At 48.5% G+C, this 19,360-nt stretch overlaps 1 protein-coding gene across 2 annotated transcripts in view; it reads left to right on the top strand.

The window, feature by feature from the left end:
• Positions 1-843: 843 nt before the first annotated feature.
• SULT2B1 (sulfotransferase family 2B member 1) overlaps positions 844-19,360 on the top strand; it is a 33,600-nt gene continuing 15,083 nt past the window's right edge. Inside the window, exons 1-2 of one of the 2 annotated variants that reach the window (XM_060131601.1) lie at positions 908-1,024; positions 16,238-16,292. In XM_060131601.1, coding sequence (XP_059987584.1) covers positions 16,279-16,292 — 14 coding nt within the window. In that variant the 5' untranslated portion in view covers positions 908-1,024; positions 16,238-16,278. Of the gene's footprint in view, positions 1,025-16,237; positions 16,293-19,360 lie in introns of both variants that reach the window. The other variant, XM_060131600.1, reaches the window with a different exon arrangement.

Raw genomic sequence — 19,360 nt, 5'->3', positions numbered from 1 at the left:
TCTCATCCGGTCCTCACAACAGCCCGATGACGTGGGTACCATTTATGGGAGGAACTGAGGCCCGGGGGCTGATGGGACTAGTTTCAGGCCGCACAGCTGGGAGGCGCTGGAGCTGGGACTCAGACCAGGCACTGTGAGTTTCAAAGTCCCACACCAACCAGCCCTGGCCCTTATCTGTTGCATCTCTGTATCTCTTTGTGTCTCTCAATGTCTCTCACTATCTCTGACCCTCAGTGTTTCTCGCATTCCCTCAGCTTCTCCCTGTCTCTGTCGCTCTGCATGTTTCTCTGTCTCTTCCTCGTTCTCTCTGTGTCTCTTGCTGTCTCTGACCCTCTCTCAGTGGCCCCCTCTCTCCTGTTTGTGCCCCTGTGATCCTGGCTGCGTCTGTCCCCGTCTTTCAATCTGTTTTGACATGTGCCCCTTACAAGTGTCAGCCCGCCAGGGCAGTTTCTGTCGGTCTGGTTCCCAGCAGTATTCCAACCCTTAGAACAGCGCCTGGCAGACAGGAGGCGCTCAATCAGTATTTCTTGAATGGATAAAGGCATGAATGAATGAATGAACTCTCTGAGATGAGACTAGCTCTTTGATCAGATGAACAAACTGAGGCTCCAGATGGGCACAGACATGCCCACAGCCACCAGCACGGAATGTTCCGGTGTGGGATTGTCTCTGACCCCCTGGACTCTGTCCCCAGTCACTGGCAAGATGCCCAGGAGGTGCCCATCACCCCTCCTCTACACCCTCAGAGAAGGGTGGCTCCCTCCTGGCCTCTCCCCACTGTCAGAGGCGTGGGTAGCAGCTGGGAGAACCGGCTGGATGCTGCCCCTCCCCTTGGGCGTGGAGGTAGGCACCTGGCGGGCTCCCTGCGTGGTAGACGCCACCGCCACACACACCTGCTCCCTGTGCCATCTGCTCCCAGCGCGTCCTCCTCTCCCCACCCTCGCCCTCCTGCCATGGAAGAGCCTGCCGAGCCCGGGAACCAGGCTGCGTGGGACCCCTATGAGAAAAACATCTCGGAGATCAGGTGAGGCCCAGACCTGGGCACGTGCCGGCAGCGCCCCCGGAGGAGGTGGCCTGGGGGAAGAGCCAGGGGCCTCTGCAAAGGTGGCCCCCGGCCTCCTGGAGCCTCAGAACCGTCTGGGCTGGGCTGGCTCGTCCACCCTGGAGTGCGGATCCTTCCTGCGAAGGGATTCGAGGACCCGGGCTGTGCTGAGTCACCAGTTGGGATTCTTGGGGTGTCTTGTCCGTCTCAGGGCCTTAGTGTCTCTGTCTGTCAAAGGGGTCCAGAAGCAGTTTGTCTGCCTGAGGTAGGACTGGATAAGAGAAGGGGCTTGGTGCATGGCGGTTGCCCGGGAAACAGGAGGGCATTTTGTACCCGCTTTCCTCCCAGACGCGACCAAAAGCCCTTCAGATGGGGGTGCTTGCCCTCAAGGGGCTTCTGTTCTGTTTGGGGGGGGAGGATGGGAGAGCAGAGGTGGACTGGGTTTGGGATACAGCTGAGTCTCAGAGTCAGAGTCTGTGGCCCTGGAGGACTTGGGGACCCAAAGGATGGGTCTCCAAGACAGAGCTTTCCCTACCTCAGAAGTGTGACTCCTTTGTTCCTAGGAATGAGTCAGACGCTTTTATAGTGCCCACTTTCCAGATGGGGAAACTGAGGCTGAGAGGGAAAGTGATGGGACCATGATTACACAGCCAGAAGCAAATCTGAACCCTGTCCACCTGACCCCAAAGTCTGTGTTTTCCCCTCTCTTCCACAGCCTCAGTGATACCCCCTCCCCACGGCTCCATTTCTCAGAGGGGAAAGTGGAGGCTCAGAGAGGGCAGGCAGCCTGCCCAAGGTCACACAGTGAGCTGTTTAGATGATCCCAGCCCTCCATATCTTGCATTCTGCCAGGCAAGTCTCTCCTGGCCTCCCGAGCTCCTCCAGCCACCCCTGACTGTACTGTTCCAGGCTCGCCACTCCCTTCCCTCACCCTCATGCCCCAGACTCCAGAGACGAGCAGTTAAATTCTGAGTGTTGTGTGACATAGACAAGCCTCCTGGGTCTCTGGGCCTCTCAGGATGAGAGTGGCTACCAGGCTGGTCCCAGCTCTGTTTGAAGAAACTCCCAGCATTCTCTCTTCAGCATTCTTTTCTTTGGGCCTCTGGGTTCTGCCATTTCTCCCTCCTGAGATAAACTGGTTCCCTTCCTGGGTTCCCACATCTAGGAAGCCTTTTCTTCCCACCAGGCCCTGGCAGCCAACCTCTTCTCTGCTCCCGCACAGTCAGTTGGCCATAAAATCCCCAGCCCTTGCTCAGTGTGTGACCTTGATTCAGTCATTTGGCCTCTCCCAGCCTCAGTTTCCCCATCTGAAAAATGGGAGTGAATAACCCTCACCTATAAGACACTTCTGGACCGAAATTCTGCAGCCCCCGGGGAGGTGGCTTAAAATCTTCTTTTCCATGAGCTTCTGGAATCCCCTGGACCCAGAAGGATGCCTCTCATGAGGGCCCTTAACATCCCTTTTGGACTCTCTGCTGCAGGCCCCTCAGACACATAACGTCCCCAGCATTGTGTGGGAACTCAGTGGCTCCCCAGAATTATTCCTCCTCCCAGGTTGCCATCTCAGGGCTGGCCCCATCGGTCACCAGGTCAGAACTGCCTCCCCCTCAACTGTCTTTGTCCCTTCCTTCCTCTCCCTCCCACGGCCTGTCACTCCCCAACCCACTCTCCTGACCCCTGACTCTCTCCATTCTCATGGTCTCTGCTCAGGCTTCATCTTTGCCCTTGGGGCCTCTCCCTGGCCTCCATGCCTCCAGTCTTTCCCAGAGCTGCCCCTCCCCTCCTCCCAGTCCAGAGGCCCTCCAGGCCCTGGCACCCTGGCTTCTCCAGGTCAATCCCCTCCCTCACCTGCATTCCATCTACCCCAGCACTCAAATTCCCTGGTTATACCTCACTATTCCCTGCCCCAGTGCCTTTGCATACATGGTTTCCTCTGAAGGGATTCCCAGAGAAGTCTTTTCTAAATCTTTAAATCTATCCTTGGCCACCCCCCTGCTCAAGTCCCTTCCATGGCTCCCCAGGACCCACAGCGATGGTTTCCAAAACCTTTTTAAGATACAGATTCCTTTGTCCAGGAGAAATCTTACATCCAAACAGAAATACATAATAGAGATCAAAACAGAGCTGCTCTGGTTTAAAATGGGGGAGTGGGGCTAGGGTCTTGCTGCTGGCCTTTCTCCCTCGGTGGGAGCGCCTCTCTGCCCCCCAAGCCCCCTCCCCACCTTCCTTGCTCCATGGGCCCCACCTGGCTGCTTCCGCATCCCCTCCAGCCCAGATCTCACACCTTGAAGCCTTTGCACCTGGAATGACCTCTCTCCTTCACCTGGAGAACTCCTCACACGATTTAAGATTCTTGGCCACCACAGGTAGGTCCCTGATCACACTTCTGGCTTCAAACCTGTGCCGTGGTACCAAAAGGCGGAACCAGCCACAGACAGGGACAGAGTCGGGACCACCTCTGCAGTCCTCTGCTCGGGGACCCTGTGAAGGCTCTGAGAATGATGTCAAGGAATGAATGGAGGAGAGATTAGGCAAGCTTTGAGCTGGAACTTGCAGGATGAGTCAGGGCTGGAAGACAAGTGAGGAGGGGCAGGGCATGCAGGGGAGGAGACAATAGAGGAAAAGGACAGCGGCTGCTGGAAGTGACATGAATGAGTCCTAATGTCAAGGGCAAGAAGCGATTCCCAGGACACTAACTGCAGCCCGACTCCATTTTTAAGCTCCCCGCCTCCCCCAAAACAAGAAAAGCTAAGCAATATATCATTTTAAAAATACAAGCATAGGGACCTCCCTGGCGGTCCAGTGGTTAAGACTTCGCCTTCCAATGCAGGGGGTGCAGGTGAGCTAAGATCCCACACGCCTCAGGGCCAAAAAAACAAAAAAAAAGCAATGTTGTAACAAGTTCAATAAAGACTTTAAAAATGGTCCACATCAAAAAAAAAATCTTTTAAAAAATTAATAAAAAAACAAACTGTCTTTTAAAAAAACAAGTGACCGACAGGGATTTAATTCGGATGGTGGGGAGGGGGAGAGGCCAGTGGGACAAGAAGGAGCTCAGAGGCACCTGGGAGACATATCACTTGGAACGTTCTAGTTCATTAGTTCATAATTCGTTACAAATTATGGTTTCGATATGTTAACTGTGTTCCATGGAGACTTGTATGTATCCAAAGGACTAAAAAGGGATCTTAAGGGCAAAACCAAAAATTTAAGAGGAAAAAGTTAGAAGCAGGAGGTAAGCAGGACCCAGGCAGTTATACTAAGTTTCAGGAGGCAGAGGTGACACAGAGACAAACCCAGAAGATGTTAATCCCTAGAGAATTTTTTAATGCTCACCTTGCTTAGCGTCTTCCACCTATTACCTCATTTAATCCTCACAACAACTGTTTGAGATTAAGCCACGAGAATGATTAACTATTATCATTCTATTTATGACGAAAGCCACTGAGGCCCAGAGAGGTTGAGTGACTTGTCCAAAGTCACACAGCTGTCAAGTGAGCTGTAGTCAGGATGTGAACCAGGACAGCCTGACTCTATCACAGCCTGGAAAGGGTGGGCAGATGTGGAAGGAATTTGGGGATAAGCAAGATGAGGGGGTAGGAGGGTCAGGAGGGAACCCTGCCCAGACAGGAGGCTAAGTAGGTATCTTGTGCTCTGCTGCATTTCCTGGAATACCCCATGCACTGGGCTGCACCTTGACCAGCCCTTTCTGGAGAAGGTCAAGGCCAGGCGAAGCCGAGCCAGCATTTGGACCTGTGGTTGCTGCTCCTCCCCTACCTCTGATCTTGGAGAACCCCAAACAAGGTCTTTTCAAATCTCACCGTTTTTATGGCTGAAGTCACCAACACTGGTTTTACAGCCCTGGCTCCTCCTTCCCTGGGGAGGCCAAGCTACTTGGATGATTTTATGGCTATAGTCCTTCCAGTCACAGAGCTGCTTTTCCCAAGGGGAAGGGTGACGCTAATAAAAAGGCAATAAATAATTCCACCTGCGTGGAATTTGGGCAGGCAGAGAGGAAGTGGGGTTCTGGACCTCCACTAATAAATCAGGCGCCCTGGTGAGGATTAGAAAAAGATGCTCACAGCCCCACCTTCCCTTCTCCCCACCACTGGTCTCCCTGCAAGGGACCCAGGCTTGGAGAGTGAAGGGAAGGATGTGTTTCGGTTCCCTTGCTCTCTAGAGGCCGGGGAGGGGGCGGTAGGATGTGTGCCCACATCCTACTTATGCCTGCGGTCCTGCATTGGGATCAGGAAGTGGGAATATCCAGGACACACTTGGAAAGAACCAGAGCAGCCCAGTTTGCCGAAGGCAGGCTCTGGGGGATGCAGAGCGGGACCCGGTGGGTCATCAGTGGCATCGAATGCTGAGGCAAGAAGGGAGACCCTGGTCTCACTGGGAGGCCTGAATCAGACACCCCAAGAGTGGCGTGGCCGGCTACTCACTGGGGGACCTGGACCAGGGACCCCGAGGTCTCTGCCACTGCAGACAAGAATGCCCGCGTCACGAGTCAAGCTACCCTCAGGAAGTCAACCCTGTGTTCAAATCCCACCCATGTCACCCGCTGGCTGGGACCCGCCGGGCAGACAGGGTCCGGCAGATAGCTGTGCATCAGTGAAATGGGTGTGGTGGGTGATGCCCCGGGACATGTCAGACTTGCCGTTCTCTGCTGAGTCAGGGATCACACGGTTTTCCTTCCTCCTTCTCTAATTCCCGTTCCTGAGCCAGGAACCCAGGTGCCAGGAAGGGTGGGGACGGGGTGAAAGATGGTAATAATTACAACTTTCCTGAGCGTTGGCCACACACCAGGCTTGTGCTCAGAACTTTGTGTGGCTGAACCCCTTCCGTTTCCACAACAGTCCTGTGAGGGTGATGATGTTAGGATTCCCATTTTACAGATGGGAAAGCTGAGGCCCAGAGAGGACTCGTACATCTGGGATTTGCTCCGGAGACCCCTCTCTTTACCTCCATGCTAGAGAAAGGGATCAGACAGGGGCCTGGAACTACAGGGAGGGGCTGCCCCTCTGTGGCCCCGTCACCTTCATGGGGTGGGGGTGGACGCTGGTCACCCCAGATGGGATCAATGAGTCTGTGGTCTGTCCACCCTCCAGACCAACACTGCCCCATAGATACATAACCCGAGCCCCCTAGGTAAACATTTTCTTAGTCCCATTAAACAAAAAGTAAAAGAAACAGTTGAAATTAATTTTAATTAGAAGTTTTATTTAACCTGTTATATCTGAAATATTCTTTCAACCTATAATCGATAGAAAAAAATATGAATAAGATACTTTAGTCTTTTCATAGGAAGCCTCTGAACACAGTGTGCACCTTCTCAAATCAGGTGCTAACCTTACATCAGAAAGATCTGATTTGCATTCAGTTCTCATTACCATTACAGCTGACAAAAGTCGATTCTCAGGCCTGAGCTTTTCCAAACCTGCATAAAAAAGTCTTCTAATAATTGGGCTTCCCTGGTGGCGTAGTGGTTGAGAGTCTGCCTGCCGATGCAGGGGACGCGGGTTCGTGCCCCGGTCCGGGAAGATCCCACATGCCGCGGAGCGGCTGGGCCCGTGAGCCATGGCCGCTGAGGCTGCGCGTCCGGAGTCTGTGCGCCGCAACGGGAGAGGCCACAACAGTGAGAGGCCCACGTGCCACACACACACACACACAAAAAAAAAAGTATTCTAATAATTGAATTGAGTGTCAGTGTTTCAGTTGAAATCAATAATAATTCAATAAAATTAAAAGTTGTGCCCCCCTCCGGGTTGCACGGACCACATTTCAAGGGCTCAGTAGCTACACGAGGCCAGCGGCTGCCATGGTACAGAACAGTACGTTTCCATTGTCAGAGGAAGTTCTATTGGATGGCATGGCTCCAGGCTGCAAAGGCCTCAAGGGTGGGGAGAGGTACATAGTAGGGGCTTAATAAATATACGTTGGAAGGGAGAGAGAGAGAGAGAGAGCATAAGGGAAGAGAGAAAAGTCGAGAAGAGCCTTCAGGCTAAAGGCACAGCACATGCAGAGTTCCAACGGTGTGGTGGAGCATGGCGTATGCAGGGAACAAGTTGAACTTGACAGTGGGAACAGAACAACACTGGCTGTGCTATCGTGGGGATCGAGGGGAGGTGGGGCAGTGCAAGCTACCGGGCCCACAAAGAATCTGCTGGGCTTTGAGGGACAGAGCCAGGGATGCAGGACAAAGAACCCTGAGAATTTGAAGAAAGTGATTCATTTCTTTAGCTAGATTGTTCTCTATCACCATCATCATCATCATCATCAAAGTAATAAATCAAAAAATCATTTAAAAGTGTGTATAGATTTTAAATGTGCAGGAATAGCCAGGGAAGAAAAAAAAAAAGAATGGGGAGGGAGAATTGACCCTATCAGAACTTAAAATCTAGAAAGTTACTCTAATCCAAACAGTATGACATCCTACCCTATGACCCTGCAATTCCAATGCTACTTATATGCCCAAGAGAAATGAGCATGTAGTTTCCACATGAAGACAAGTATGGTCACAGTGGCTTTATGCATATTAGTGGCACCCGGAAACAGCCATGAACAGGAGAATGGGTCAACACACCGTAATCTATTGATACAGTCGAACTCTACTCAGCCATAAAAAGGAACAAACTCTATAATGCACACACAAACATGGGTGCATGTCAAGAGTATTATGCTAAGCAAACGAAGCCAGATGCCAAGAGTACTTTCTATAAGTTGACAGCCCTAGAAGGCCCGAGACCAGCCAAGTCAATTTATGTGGAAAAACTCAGAAGAGTGGTAGCCTCAGGGTGGAGGTGTGAGCTAATTGGGAAGAAGCACCAGGAAATGTTCTGGGGTGATCGACTATTTTATATTATGAGAGGGGTTTGGATTGCATGGAGGGATTATGCATTTGTCAAAATTCACTTAAAAGTAGGAGGCTTTGCGAGACAAAGTTCTAGCTGGCTGTCCACCTGTCTCTACATCATGGTCATTTCTATGTGGGGGAATTGCAGGCGATATTCATTTTCTTCTCTATTATTTTTTGTATCTTCCAAATGTTCTATATGTAATTTTCATAAGCAGAAAAATAATGATTCCAAAACTTCAGGTGATAATAATTTCCATCTGTTATTAAAATAACTGAAAACACGAAAAAAAAATAGGACGTTTCCTCAACAGGAAAGTAATGTTCAGGATGGAAATGGGATATCTCGCAGCTATTAAAAACATTTTTTTTATTGAATGAAAGATTCTTTAAATTTTATAGTGCTTTAAAATTTTCAAAAGTTTCACACACATGATTTCATATAATCCCATAATAATAACCCTTTTTAAAAAATCCCCTACCCCTATGTTGTTCCTCCCCCCTTCCCTCTCCCCCATGGTAACCACTAGTTTGTTCTCTATATCCGTGAGTCTGCTTCGTTTTTGTTTTATTCACTAGTTTGTTGTGTTTTGGGGATTACACATATAAGAGATATCATGCAGCATTGGTCTTTCTCTGTCTGACTTATTTCACTTAGCATAATGCCCTCCAAGTCCATCCATGTTGCTGCAAATGGAAAAATTTCCTTCCTTTTTATGACTGAGTAATATTATATTTTATATATATATATATATGTATATACATATCACTTTTTTATTTTTTAAGTTGCGGCGTGCGGGATCTTTTAGTTGCAGCATGCGGACTTCTTAGTTGCGGCATGCAGGCAGGATCTAGTTCCCCGAGCAGGGATCGAACCCCAGCCCCCTGCATTGCGAGTGCAGAGTTTTACCCGCTGGACCACCACGGAAGTCCTTATCACATCTCCTTTAGCCATTCATCTGTTAATGGACACTTAGGTTTCTTCCATACCACGGCAATTGTCAATAATGCTCTGGAAGCTATTTTTAAAAACAAGGATTGTAGATCAGCTATACCCCAATAAAAATTAATTTAAAAAATAAATAAGATAAAAACAAGGAGATAGCTGCGGAGAGATAGCTGCAGATTTGAAAAGACTGCCTTAGTAGAGTAACTAAAAAATAAGCAAGATGCAGAGTAAGGTCTGATATCAATATTGCTTAGAAGGAGGACGGGGACTTCCCTGGTGGTCCAGTGGGTAAGACTCCCTGCTCCCAATGCAGGGGGCCCGGGCTCCATTCCTGGTCGGGGAACTAGATCCCACATGCCTGTCACAACTAACCTGGAGCAGCCTAAATAAATAAATAATTAATAATTTTAAAAAAAGAAAGTCGGACAAGCAGGAACAGAGAAGGAAGCTGAGTGTCCACACTGTGCTCGCATGTACTTCTACAAGTGCGGTTAAGGTACGCACCAAGCTGGTGGTATGGGCATCCCCAGAGGCTGGTATGGCCGTGCTGGGGGAGACCATTAACTTGTTAACAAGCCCAGATGATAATAAATACATATAACTTATTAATAAACCCAGATGATCAATAGATACAGAGAGACAATCCAATAATTTGTGGTTTTCCCTTTTTTTTTTTTTAATTTTTTTTTTTTGGTCCTGCCGTGCAGCTTGTGGGATCTTAGTTCCCCAACCAGGGATTGAACCCGGGCCACGGCAGTGAAAGCACTGAATCCTAACCACTGGACCTCCAGGAAATTCCTGTTATTTTCCTAATTAGATCTTCTAAAAAGAAGGAAAGGTACACATGTGCCGTATTAAGGCAGTCTAGCAGGTGTTAAAAACATCCCCCCACTTCTGGATCTTAAGTCGGTAGAAGTTCATTTCAAACTCACATCCCAGCCCCACGTGGGCTCTCCTGGTGATGTGATGCCAGGCCCGGCTCTGCCATCCTCCACCCATGACTCCCAAGTCCCCGGAGAAACCTCTCTGGTCCCACCAGCAACGGAGGCAGAGGGCTAGCACATGGCAGTCACTGCCACTGTGTTCACCATTCAGAATTCAAGATGTGCAGAAGGGCATAAAATGGAAAATTCTGGTTCTCACAAACATCCCAGACCCATCCCCAGAGTAACCACTTCTAAGGCTTGCCTGCCAGAAAATTTTTCTCTATGTGTGTATCTTGTTTTTACTTACTTTTTTGTTTGTTTGTTGTTTTTGTTTTTGTTTCTTGCGGTACGCGGGCCTCTCACTGTTGTGGCCTACTCCCGTTGCGGAGCACAGGCTCCGGACGCGCAGGCTCAGCGGCCATGGCCCATGGGCCCAGCCGCTCCACGGCATGTGGGATCTTCCCAGACCGGGGCACGAACCCGTGTCCCCTGCATCGGCAGGCGGACTCTCAACCGCTGCGCCGCCAGGGAAGCCCTACTTACTTATTTTTTAAACATAAGTAAGATACTACTTTATATCTGGCTCTGCCCCTTGTCTTTTCACTCTCTGTAATATCTCAGACATCTTCCCAAATAAATGCTACCTCCTTACCCCTCCGATCTTTTGGAATTTTCATAATGAAAATTCCAAGACACAGAAAAACGTTGGAGGAATTATTCAGCATGCACCCCCTCTATACCCACTACTCCTAAAATTTTATTTTACTTGTTTTATCATATATCTGTACATCTTTCTATCCATCCAGCAATCTGTATTGGTGATGCATTTCAAAGGAGTGATTTGCAACCATCAGAACATTTCACCTTAAACATTCCAGGCTGCATATTATGAAATAGACTTCAATACTTGTTTATGGGCTTTTTTTTTTTAATAGATGATGTTTATGTACAGGGCACTGCACAAACTTATGAAGTGTGCCATTTTGAGAAATACATGTGTAACCCCAATCCCTATCAAAACATAAATGCCTCCTTTTGAATGGCTGGATTCCAAGGTTTGCAGGCCGTGATTTATTCATCCAGTCCTGATTTATTTATCCAGTTCTCTGTTGTTCAGGTCCCTCTTACAATGTTGCAATTAGCATGGTGGTCCATATATCACCGAGCACTTCCTCAAGGTCACCCATCCCATAAATTTCTGGAGGTCACGTTCATTTGTGCATCCAACAGATATAATGGAGCGCTGCCTGCCTGTCTGATGCTGGTTCTTGGAGGTGGGACATGGGAGAAGCAGAATTTCTGTTCCCTTGTAGCTACTAATAGTGGGGAAGATTGATTTCAAGAAGTCAATAGACAAAGAAAATAGTTACTAAGTATTAAAAGGGCTATGAAAGAAAAGAACAGAGTGCTGAGAGGGGTAAAAATGCGCATGGACCGGGTGTCCTCTGCTTGAGTGGAGGTGGCCTGTATAACTTAAAATGTTGCCAAGTGATCTCCCAAAGAGGTTATTCTAATGTCTCCTCAGCGGCCCCAGATGAGAGCAGGAGAGTGAAAGAGCCCGGTTCTCTGTGCTCTGGCCAAGGCGTGAGTCACTCCACTGAGGTGGAGGTGGCCAGAGGAGATGGGGACGCTTGAGGAGATGGGGACGCTCGCCCAGATGGGCTCCAGGCAGCGGAATTTCGGGAGGTGAGGGAAGGCACTCCTGCAGGCGAGAGCAGCTCAGGCAAAGGAGGGCGGCCGCCACTGCACAAGGTGCCCTGGGAATAAGGCACAATGAACCCAGCTCAGGCTTGAGGAGCCTTGAAAACGCTCTCCCGAGAAAGGCAGGCGAGTTGACCACAGGCACCTGCTGTGAGTCAGCAGGACAGCGGGGCTGCGGAAAACCTCCTCATGCGGCCGGATCGCATGCATGGAAGGGCGGGGCCCTCTCAGAGGAGTGGGGGTCAGTTTCAGTCCCACAAGACCCCTGAATGCCAGCAGCCTGCCCTCTCCCCCCTTTGTACACACTATTCCCTCTGGTACACACACTCACAGCTCTTCCCTCACCTCCTTCAGGTCTGCTCAAATGTCACCTCCTTGGAGGGCCCTCCCCTGATTCCATCGATCTCAAATTGCAAACCCTCCCAACCCCAGACGCTTCCTGTCCCCCACCAGCTTCATGTTTTCCATCACCATCCGATACACTACATTTTGAACATTCTGTGTTAATTTTATTGTTCATTCAAACATAAACTGCAATAGGGATTTTTGTTTTGTTCTGATGTTTTTTGGTTTTGTTGTGTGTTTTTGTCAGTTGTACTCACTTTCCTATCCCCCAGGGCCTGGCACATAGTAGGTGCTCAATAAATATCTGTGGGCCAAATGAATGAATTTGCCCCATCTCAGGCAAGATGGCCTAAAGCTCCTGGAATGGGGAGCCCTCTTTGAACATCAGACTGGGAGGTCCCTGGAAAAGAGGTCCCTGGTCCCTGACCACCCATCACTGCTCGTTCATCAAATGAGACCAGAGAGGTTTTGAGAGTGACCTCGGGTTACACGGCAAATCGAAGGCAGGTCTGTAATACAGGCAAGGGTTGCTTCTCTGCACAACCCTGGGTAGCCAAGAGGGACGCTGGCCAACAGGATGTCTTGTTATAATAATGGTTAATGGGTGTTAAGTATTGACATTTATATGAACGAGGTTTTTTTTAAAAAAAAATCAATCAATCAGTAAAATTGATTTGTGTGTGGGGGTGTGTGTATAGCTTTATGAATTCTAACACATGTATAGATTTGTGTAACCGTCACCACAATCAGAATACAAAACTGCACCATCAGCCCTTTGTAGTCACACCCTCCCCCATCCCTAGCTGCCCTCTCCCCTCCCACCCCTCATCCCCACAGCTACTGATCTATTCCCCGTCCATATACTTTTGTCTTTTGTCAGAAATGACATATTAGTTTCCTATTGCTGCTGCAGTAAATGACCACAAATGCAATACAAATCTGTGCTCATACATTTCTGGAGGTCAGAAGTCTGAAATCAGTGTCGCTGGGCTAAAATCAAAGTGTTATCAGGGTGGCACTCCTCCCCTTCCCTTCTGTGCCTTTTCCAGCTCCTAGAGGCCCTGCATCCTTTGGCCCGTGGCCCCTTCCTCTGTCTCTTCAAAGCCAGCTGCGTAGCCTCTTCCGATCTCTCTCCTCTCTGACGTCTGCTTCCATTATTATATCTTCTCTCTCTGATTCTAACCCTCCTGTCTCCCTTTTACAAGGTCCCTTGTGATTACATTTAGGGCCCACTGAATTCTCTCCCCATCTCAAAACCTGAACATAATCACAGCAGCAAAATCCCTTTTCTGGTGCAATGGATCATGTTCGCAGTTTCTGGAGACTGAGACATGGACCTCTTTGGGGGGTGGTCATCATTCCACCCACCACAGACATTAAATGGAATTGTACAGACGGCGATCTCCTGAGTCTGTTTTCCTTCACTCCACCCAATGCCTTTGGGACCCATCTGTGCGGTGGTGAGTATCAAAGGTTTGCTTCTTGTCCTTGCTGAGTAGTACCGTGTGGTGTACATGTACCACTGTTTATCCACTCACCTGCTGACGGACGTTTGCGCTGCTCCCAGTTTCTGGCGATTATGAATAGGGCAGCTATAAACATGCGAGTACAGACGTTGGTGTGAAAAAGAGTTTTTGTTTCTCTTGGGTGAACTCCCAGGAGAAGGAGAAACTCTGCTTTAAAATCTGTGCTTATCTTAAGATATTTCATTGAGGTCAATTGATATACAATATCGAATATAATACAATATAATGATAATAATTATAACATACACCTAGGAGTTAAATATTCCTGTGACCAAGGGGAAGGAGGTGGACACTGAGACTCAGAGAGGTCATGTAAGCTGCCTGAGGTCAAACCTAGGTCTTCCTGACCGCCCCCCACCCCCAAGACCCCAGAGCCCCTGCCCAGAATGAGCACACCTGAGGACAACTGTATGACGATTGGCGAGGCGCTACCCCATGGCACTGGGTGGCTTCAAAGCCCAGCTCTGCCGTCTGCCGCTGTGTGATGTTAGCCAAGTGACTTTGCCTCTCTGTGCCTCTACTTCCTCATTTGTAACGCGGGGATAGAAATACTATAGCGGGTAGCCTCCTAGAGTTGTTGAGGAAATAAACGAACTAAGGCACATAATGTAGTGAGGAGTGTCGGGCCAGGGGGCACTGTGAGTGTTATTTGTATTTCTTCATAAATATTGAGGGAGGCTCTCCGTGTTTTGATATGTTGGCAATCCAGACAGAACGCCCCCCCCGCCCAGGCTACGGAGGGCCTTGAGCTCTGGGCCACGTGGGGGATGAACAAGAAGGAGAAACTGGAGGCCAAGAGACTCTGGAGGAGGCTGCGTTGAGGGTCCAGGGGGGCGAGGAGGAGACCTGAGCTGGACAGGGGTAGTGGGGACAGAGAAGAAGAGCTAAGGCCTGGTGGACTGGGGGGCGGGGGGATGGGAGGAAGGAGGATCGCCAGGTTGGGCCATTCTTAGAGTTTCATGTCCTGGGGTCTCCCTAGCAGAGCAGGCCAGGCCCCTTCGAGGAGGCTAAGTACGTCCTTGGCCCATTGCCTGTCATGTGGGCTGTAGCTCTGTCCGCTGTTCCTCCTGCGGCTGGTCTCTGCCCCAGCCCAGCTGTCACCTTCATTCCTCTGCTCCAACCAAGCAATAGCTGCATGCCAGGCCCTGGACCTGGCACGGGAAAAGAATAGGCTCGGAGCCCAAGGAGAGGAAAGGTCACCCCAGGGCCAGATTTAATTTACAAGGTGGGGAGAGAAGACACACAGCACCTGTTTGGGGACACACAGTAAGATCCAGCCAAGCAGGAAGCCAGGTGGGGTCCGCCCTCTCCAGCCTCCTGGCAGGAGGAACAGCTGATGCAAGGCCAGAGGCTGGAATAGTGCTTGGTGCATTGGGGGGCTTTGACTGGAGTAGGGGGATGTGGGGAAGGAGGGCCTGGAACAGAACTGTCTACGGGGCTGAGGTTCAAATCTCAGCTCTGCTCGGTACTTGCCGCATGGCCTTGGCCAAATCGCTTCCCCTCCCTCAACCTCCGTTTTCTCACCTGTCGCCTCATAACATGCAGGGAGATCCCAGCTCTCCCCCAGTCACGTCTCGATTATTTATTAAACGTTGATGCTCAGTCATTTACCGAGCAATAGTTGTTCTCGGCCCAGAGGGCGCATGGTAAGGTCTGGACACTGTTGACCTGGAATGAGGCCAGGCTTTGGAAGTTTCTAAAGTCCCCAGAGGGGATTCTAAAATGCCCAGGGCTGAGAACCACAGAGGCAGGTGTTAGGAGGTAACAAGTGCTCTTTGAGTTTCCTTAACTTTTTTCCTGGTAACCCCCTTCATTCATTCACCCATTTATTCATTCAAACGTTCATTCATCACACATTCATTTATTCACACCTTCGTTCAATCACACATTCATTCAACCACACATTCATTCATTCACACGTTCATTCATTCAGTCAAATACTGGTTGGACACCAACAATGTGCCGGCACTGTGGATTCCACCCTGGCCTCCACCCTGGACCCGCAATTTGGAGATTGTAAGTGCTGAGGGGGATGGCGGGACACCCTCATATTTATTCATGTATGCATTCAGTGACTATTTCAAGGACTCCTGAAGGGCACAGTATCTTTTCCTGGTTGGCAACCCCATTTTCCTCTCCGGTAAGCTGGGGAGAACACTTCTCCTTCAAGGAGCTGTTGGTGAGATCAAAGACAAAAATAGCGCTGCACGCTAAAGGGCGCTTCAGTGTCCTGAGCATTTATAAGGAGCCAGGGGCTTAATGTATATTATCCCTTTTAATCTTTAGGTAGGATTAAAACCTTGAGGTTGAGATTACTGTTATCTTCATGTGTCAGAAGAGGAAATTGAGGCTCAAAGAGGTGAGATCTGCTGCCCAGGGCACAGAGAGAGCACATGTGACCCACCAGAGCCAAGACCCAGGCACTTAGCAGCTAATCTGCCTAGTGACTGATGGCCTCACAGCCCTGCCCACTGGCCTAAATCCGCCTGGCAACTAGTGACATCACTAATTCTGCTGCCTGCGCTCAACCTATGACATCACTGAACAATAAAGTAATTACAATAAGCTGAGGGCCTACTGTGTGCCAAAGGCGGTGCCAAGCAGCCCCTCCTCTGGGCTCACACGATGCCCGGTGTTGCCTCTATTACTAAGTATAATAATAACAATAATTTTAGCCTGGATTTATCGAATGCAGACCACAAGCCAGGCTCTATTTTAATCATTTTTATTTCTATGGGTGCATTAAACCCTCCCACTATCTCTATTTTTTAAAAATTAAGAAACATTTATATAGTGTATATTCCTATGTCAGGCCCAGTTCTAAGCACTTTTTACATGCTCACGACCATCCTATGAGGTAATGTTTACTTATTATCCCCATTTTATGGATGGAAGGACTGAAGCACAGAGAGGATGAATGACTTGCCCACAGCCACATGACTGGAGAGAGGTAGGATTCAGACTCAGGTATTCCGGCTCCAGGGTTTATGCCGTTAACCAAGACACCATGCTACTTCTCCTATCCCTATTTTACAGTTGAGGAAACTGAGGCCTAGAGAGATTAAGCCCCAGGCCTCAGCTCTGCTAGAGAGTGCCAAAGCCAGACTCTGAGCCTGCGATGTCCAGCTCCAGAAACACAATATTTCTCACATCTGTCTTACTTAGGTTACTTAGAAACAGGGCCTGCAAAGCCCCTGCCACCACCCCTCTGAGGTGACCAGCCCTTCCTTCCTGGTCCCCTGGGGAACATCCCCCAGCCAGGAACAAAGGGGGCCTTTTCCAACAGACCCTAGACCACATGCCAGCTTCCTCCGTAGCCTCCCCCCGGCCCCGCCTTGGGACACTGCCCTTTGGAAACCCTGGCTGGGCTGAGCCTTACCTGGGCTCCCCAGAGCCCTCCTTTGACCCCAGGCAGAGGAAACAATTCTCTAGCTTTTGTCCTTCTCCTGCAAGCCTGAGACTGGTGCCAAGCCTTGGAGAAATTCCCCATCCCTCAAATCTCTGAAGCTGGTGGAGGCCTTCAGGAAAGACACTGGGAGATCCCTGGGCAAGTCACAGCCTTCAATGGGCCTCAGTTTCCTCATCTGTCAACTGGGCGCACAAGAGAAAACTAACAGAAAAGGCCTGTGCAAGACAGCTGGGGTTTCACCTTCACTGGGCCCTGCACCTCGTCTCCATTTTTTTTTCCCTTGCCTCATTTTTATTAAAAACAGTTGTTTTAGTGGGAAGCGTAATTTTTTCCCTTTAATGTTTTATTCATTCATTGCAAGTTTTTTTTTTTAACATCTTTACTGGAGTATAATTGCTTTACAATGGTGTTTTAGTTTATGCTTTATAACAAAGTGAATCAGCTATACATATAACCCCATTTCTCTTCCCTCTTGCATCTCCCTCCCTCCCACCCTCCCTATCCCACCCCTCTAGGTGGTCACAAAGCACTGAGCCGATCTCCCTGTGCTTCCCACTAGCTATCTACTTTACATTTGGTAGTGTATATATGTCCATGCCACTCTCTCACTTTGTCCCAGCTTACCCTTCCCCCTCCCTGTGTCCTCAAGTCCATTCTCTAGTAGGTCTGCGTCTTTATTCCCTTCCTGCCCCTAGGTTCTTCATGACCTTTTTTTTTTTTTTTTTAAGATTCCATATATATGTGTTAGCATACAGTATTTGTTTTTCTCTTTCTGACTTACTTCACTCTGTATGACAGACTCTAGGTCCATCCACCTCACTACAAATAACTCAATTTTGTTTCTTTTTATGGCTGAGTAATATTCCATTGTATATATGTGCCACATCTTCTTTATCCATTCATCTGTCGATGGACACTTAGGTTGTTTCCATGTCCTGGCTATTGTAAATAGAGCTGCAGTGAACACTGTGGTACATGACTCTTTTTGAATTATGGTTTTCTCAGGGTGTATGCCCAGTAGTGGGATTGCTGGGACCTATGGTAGTTCTATTTTTAGTTTTTTAAGGAACCTCCATACTGTACTCCATAGTGGTTGTATCAGTTTACATTCCCACCAACAGTGCAAGAGGGTTCCCTTTTCTCCACACCCTCTCCAGCATTTATTGTTTGTAGATTTTTTGATGATGGCCATTCTGACTGGTGTGAGATGATATCTCATTGTAGTTTTGATTTGCATTTCTCTAACGATTAATGATGTTGAGCATTCTTTCATGTGTTTGTTGGCAATCTGTATATCTTCTCTGGAGAAATGTCTATTTAGGTCTTCTGCCCATCTTTGGATTGGGTTGTTTGTTTTTCTGATATTAAGCTGCATGAACTGCTTGTAAATTTTGGAGATTAATCCTTCGTCAGTTGCTTCATTTGCAAATATTTTCTCCCATTCTGAGGGCCGTCTTTTCGTCTTGTTTCTGGTTTCCTTTGCTGTGCAAAAGCTTTGAAGTTTCATTAGGTCCCATTTGTTTATTTTTGTTTTTATTTCCATTTCTCTAGGAGGAGGGTCAAAAAGGATCTCGCTGTGATTTATGTCATAGAGTGTTCTTCCTATGTTTTCCTCTAAGAGTTTTATAGTGTCCAGTCTTACTTTTAGGTGTCTAATCCATTTAGAGTTTATTTTTGTGTATGGTGTTAGGGAGTGTTCTAATTTCATTCTTTTACATGTAGCTAGCCGTCCAGTTTTCCCAGCACGACTTATTGAAGAGGCTGTCTTTTCTCCATTGTATATTCTTGCCTCCTTTATCAAAGATAAGATGACCATAGGTGCATTGCAAGTTTTATTAAAGTAAAACACAAGTGCTGTGAACAGAGCTTCAGTCAATTGCCCAAGGAATTTTGCAGAGGGCGCGCCTTGTAACCAGCTCCGCCCCCATCTGCCCCCACTTCCCAGGGGTAACCATCTTCCTGCCTTCTAACATCATAGGTGATTTGTCCCTGTGTTTGAACTTCCCCTAATTCGAATCAGATCATCTAGACTCTCTTGTGTCCTTCATCCCCCGTTCAACATTTTGTTTCTGAGTTTTACCTGTGTGGTGGGACCCTAGCCCTCTTTATAAATCCTCACAATATCTATAAATCCTCTTCACTTTCCTGAAATGAAATCCACAGACAGTATAATCCACTTACACGCATAATTTTTCCCCCAGTTCGATGTATTGTCCTAAGTGTACCAGAAAGGACCGCAAATGGAAATTAGCACCGAGTAACGGCTAAGAATGGGCAAATCCGTGTTTCATGGGTCCTGAAGCTTATACTGTTTTGAGGGGATTCCCCTTAAGAAAAAGAATCAGGGGCATTCCTTGGCGGTCCAGTGGTTAGGACTCTGCGCTTCCACTGCAGGGGGCCCGTGTTCAATCCCTGGTCTGGGAACTAGGATCCCACAAGCCACCTGGCGCGGCCAGAAAAATAAATAAATAATTTTTTTAAAAAAAGAAAGAAAGAATCAGTACGTGTGACTGCAACATCAGGAAGAAGGAATGTTTGTTTAGAACGAGCAAAGAAATTACAGTGACTTGTCTCATTCTGAAAGCTGGCAAACACTCCAAATATTCCAG

The sequence above is a fragment of the Lagenorhynchus albirostris genome, chromosome 19, assembly GCF_949774975.1.
Source record: "Lagenorhynchus albirostris chromosome 19, mLagAlb1.1, whole genome shotgun sequence".
Taxonomy (NCBI): Eukaryota; Metazoa; Chordata; class Mammalia; order Artiodactyla; family Delphinidae; genus Lagenorhynchus; species Lagenorhynchus albirostris.
This window is presented reverse-complemented; position numbering and strand designations above follow the sequence as displayed.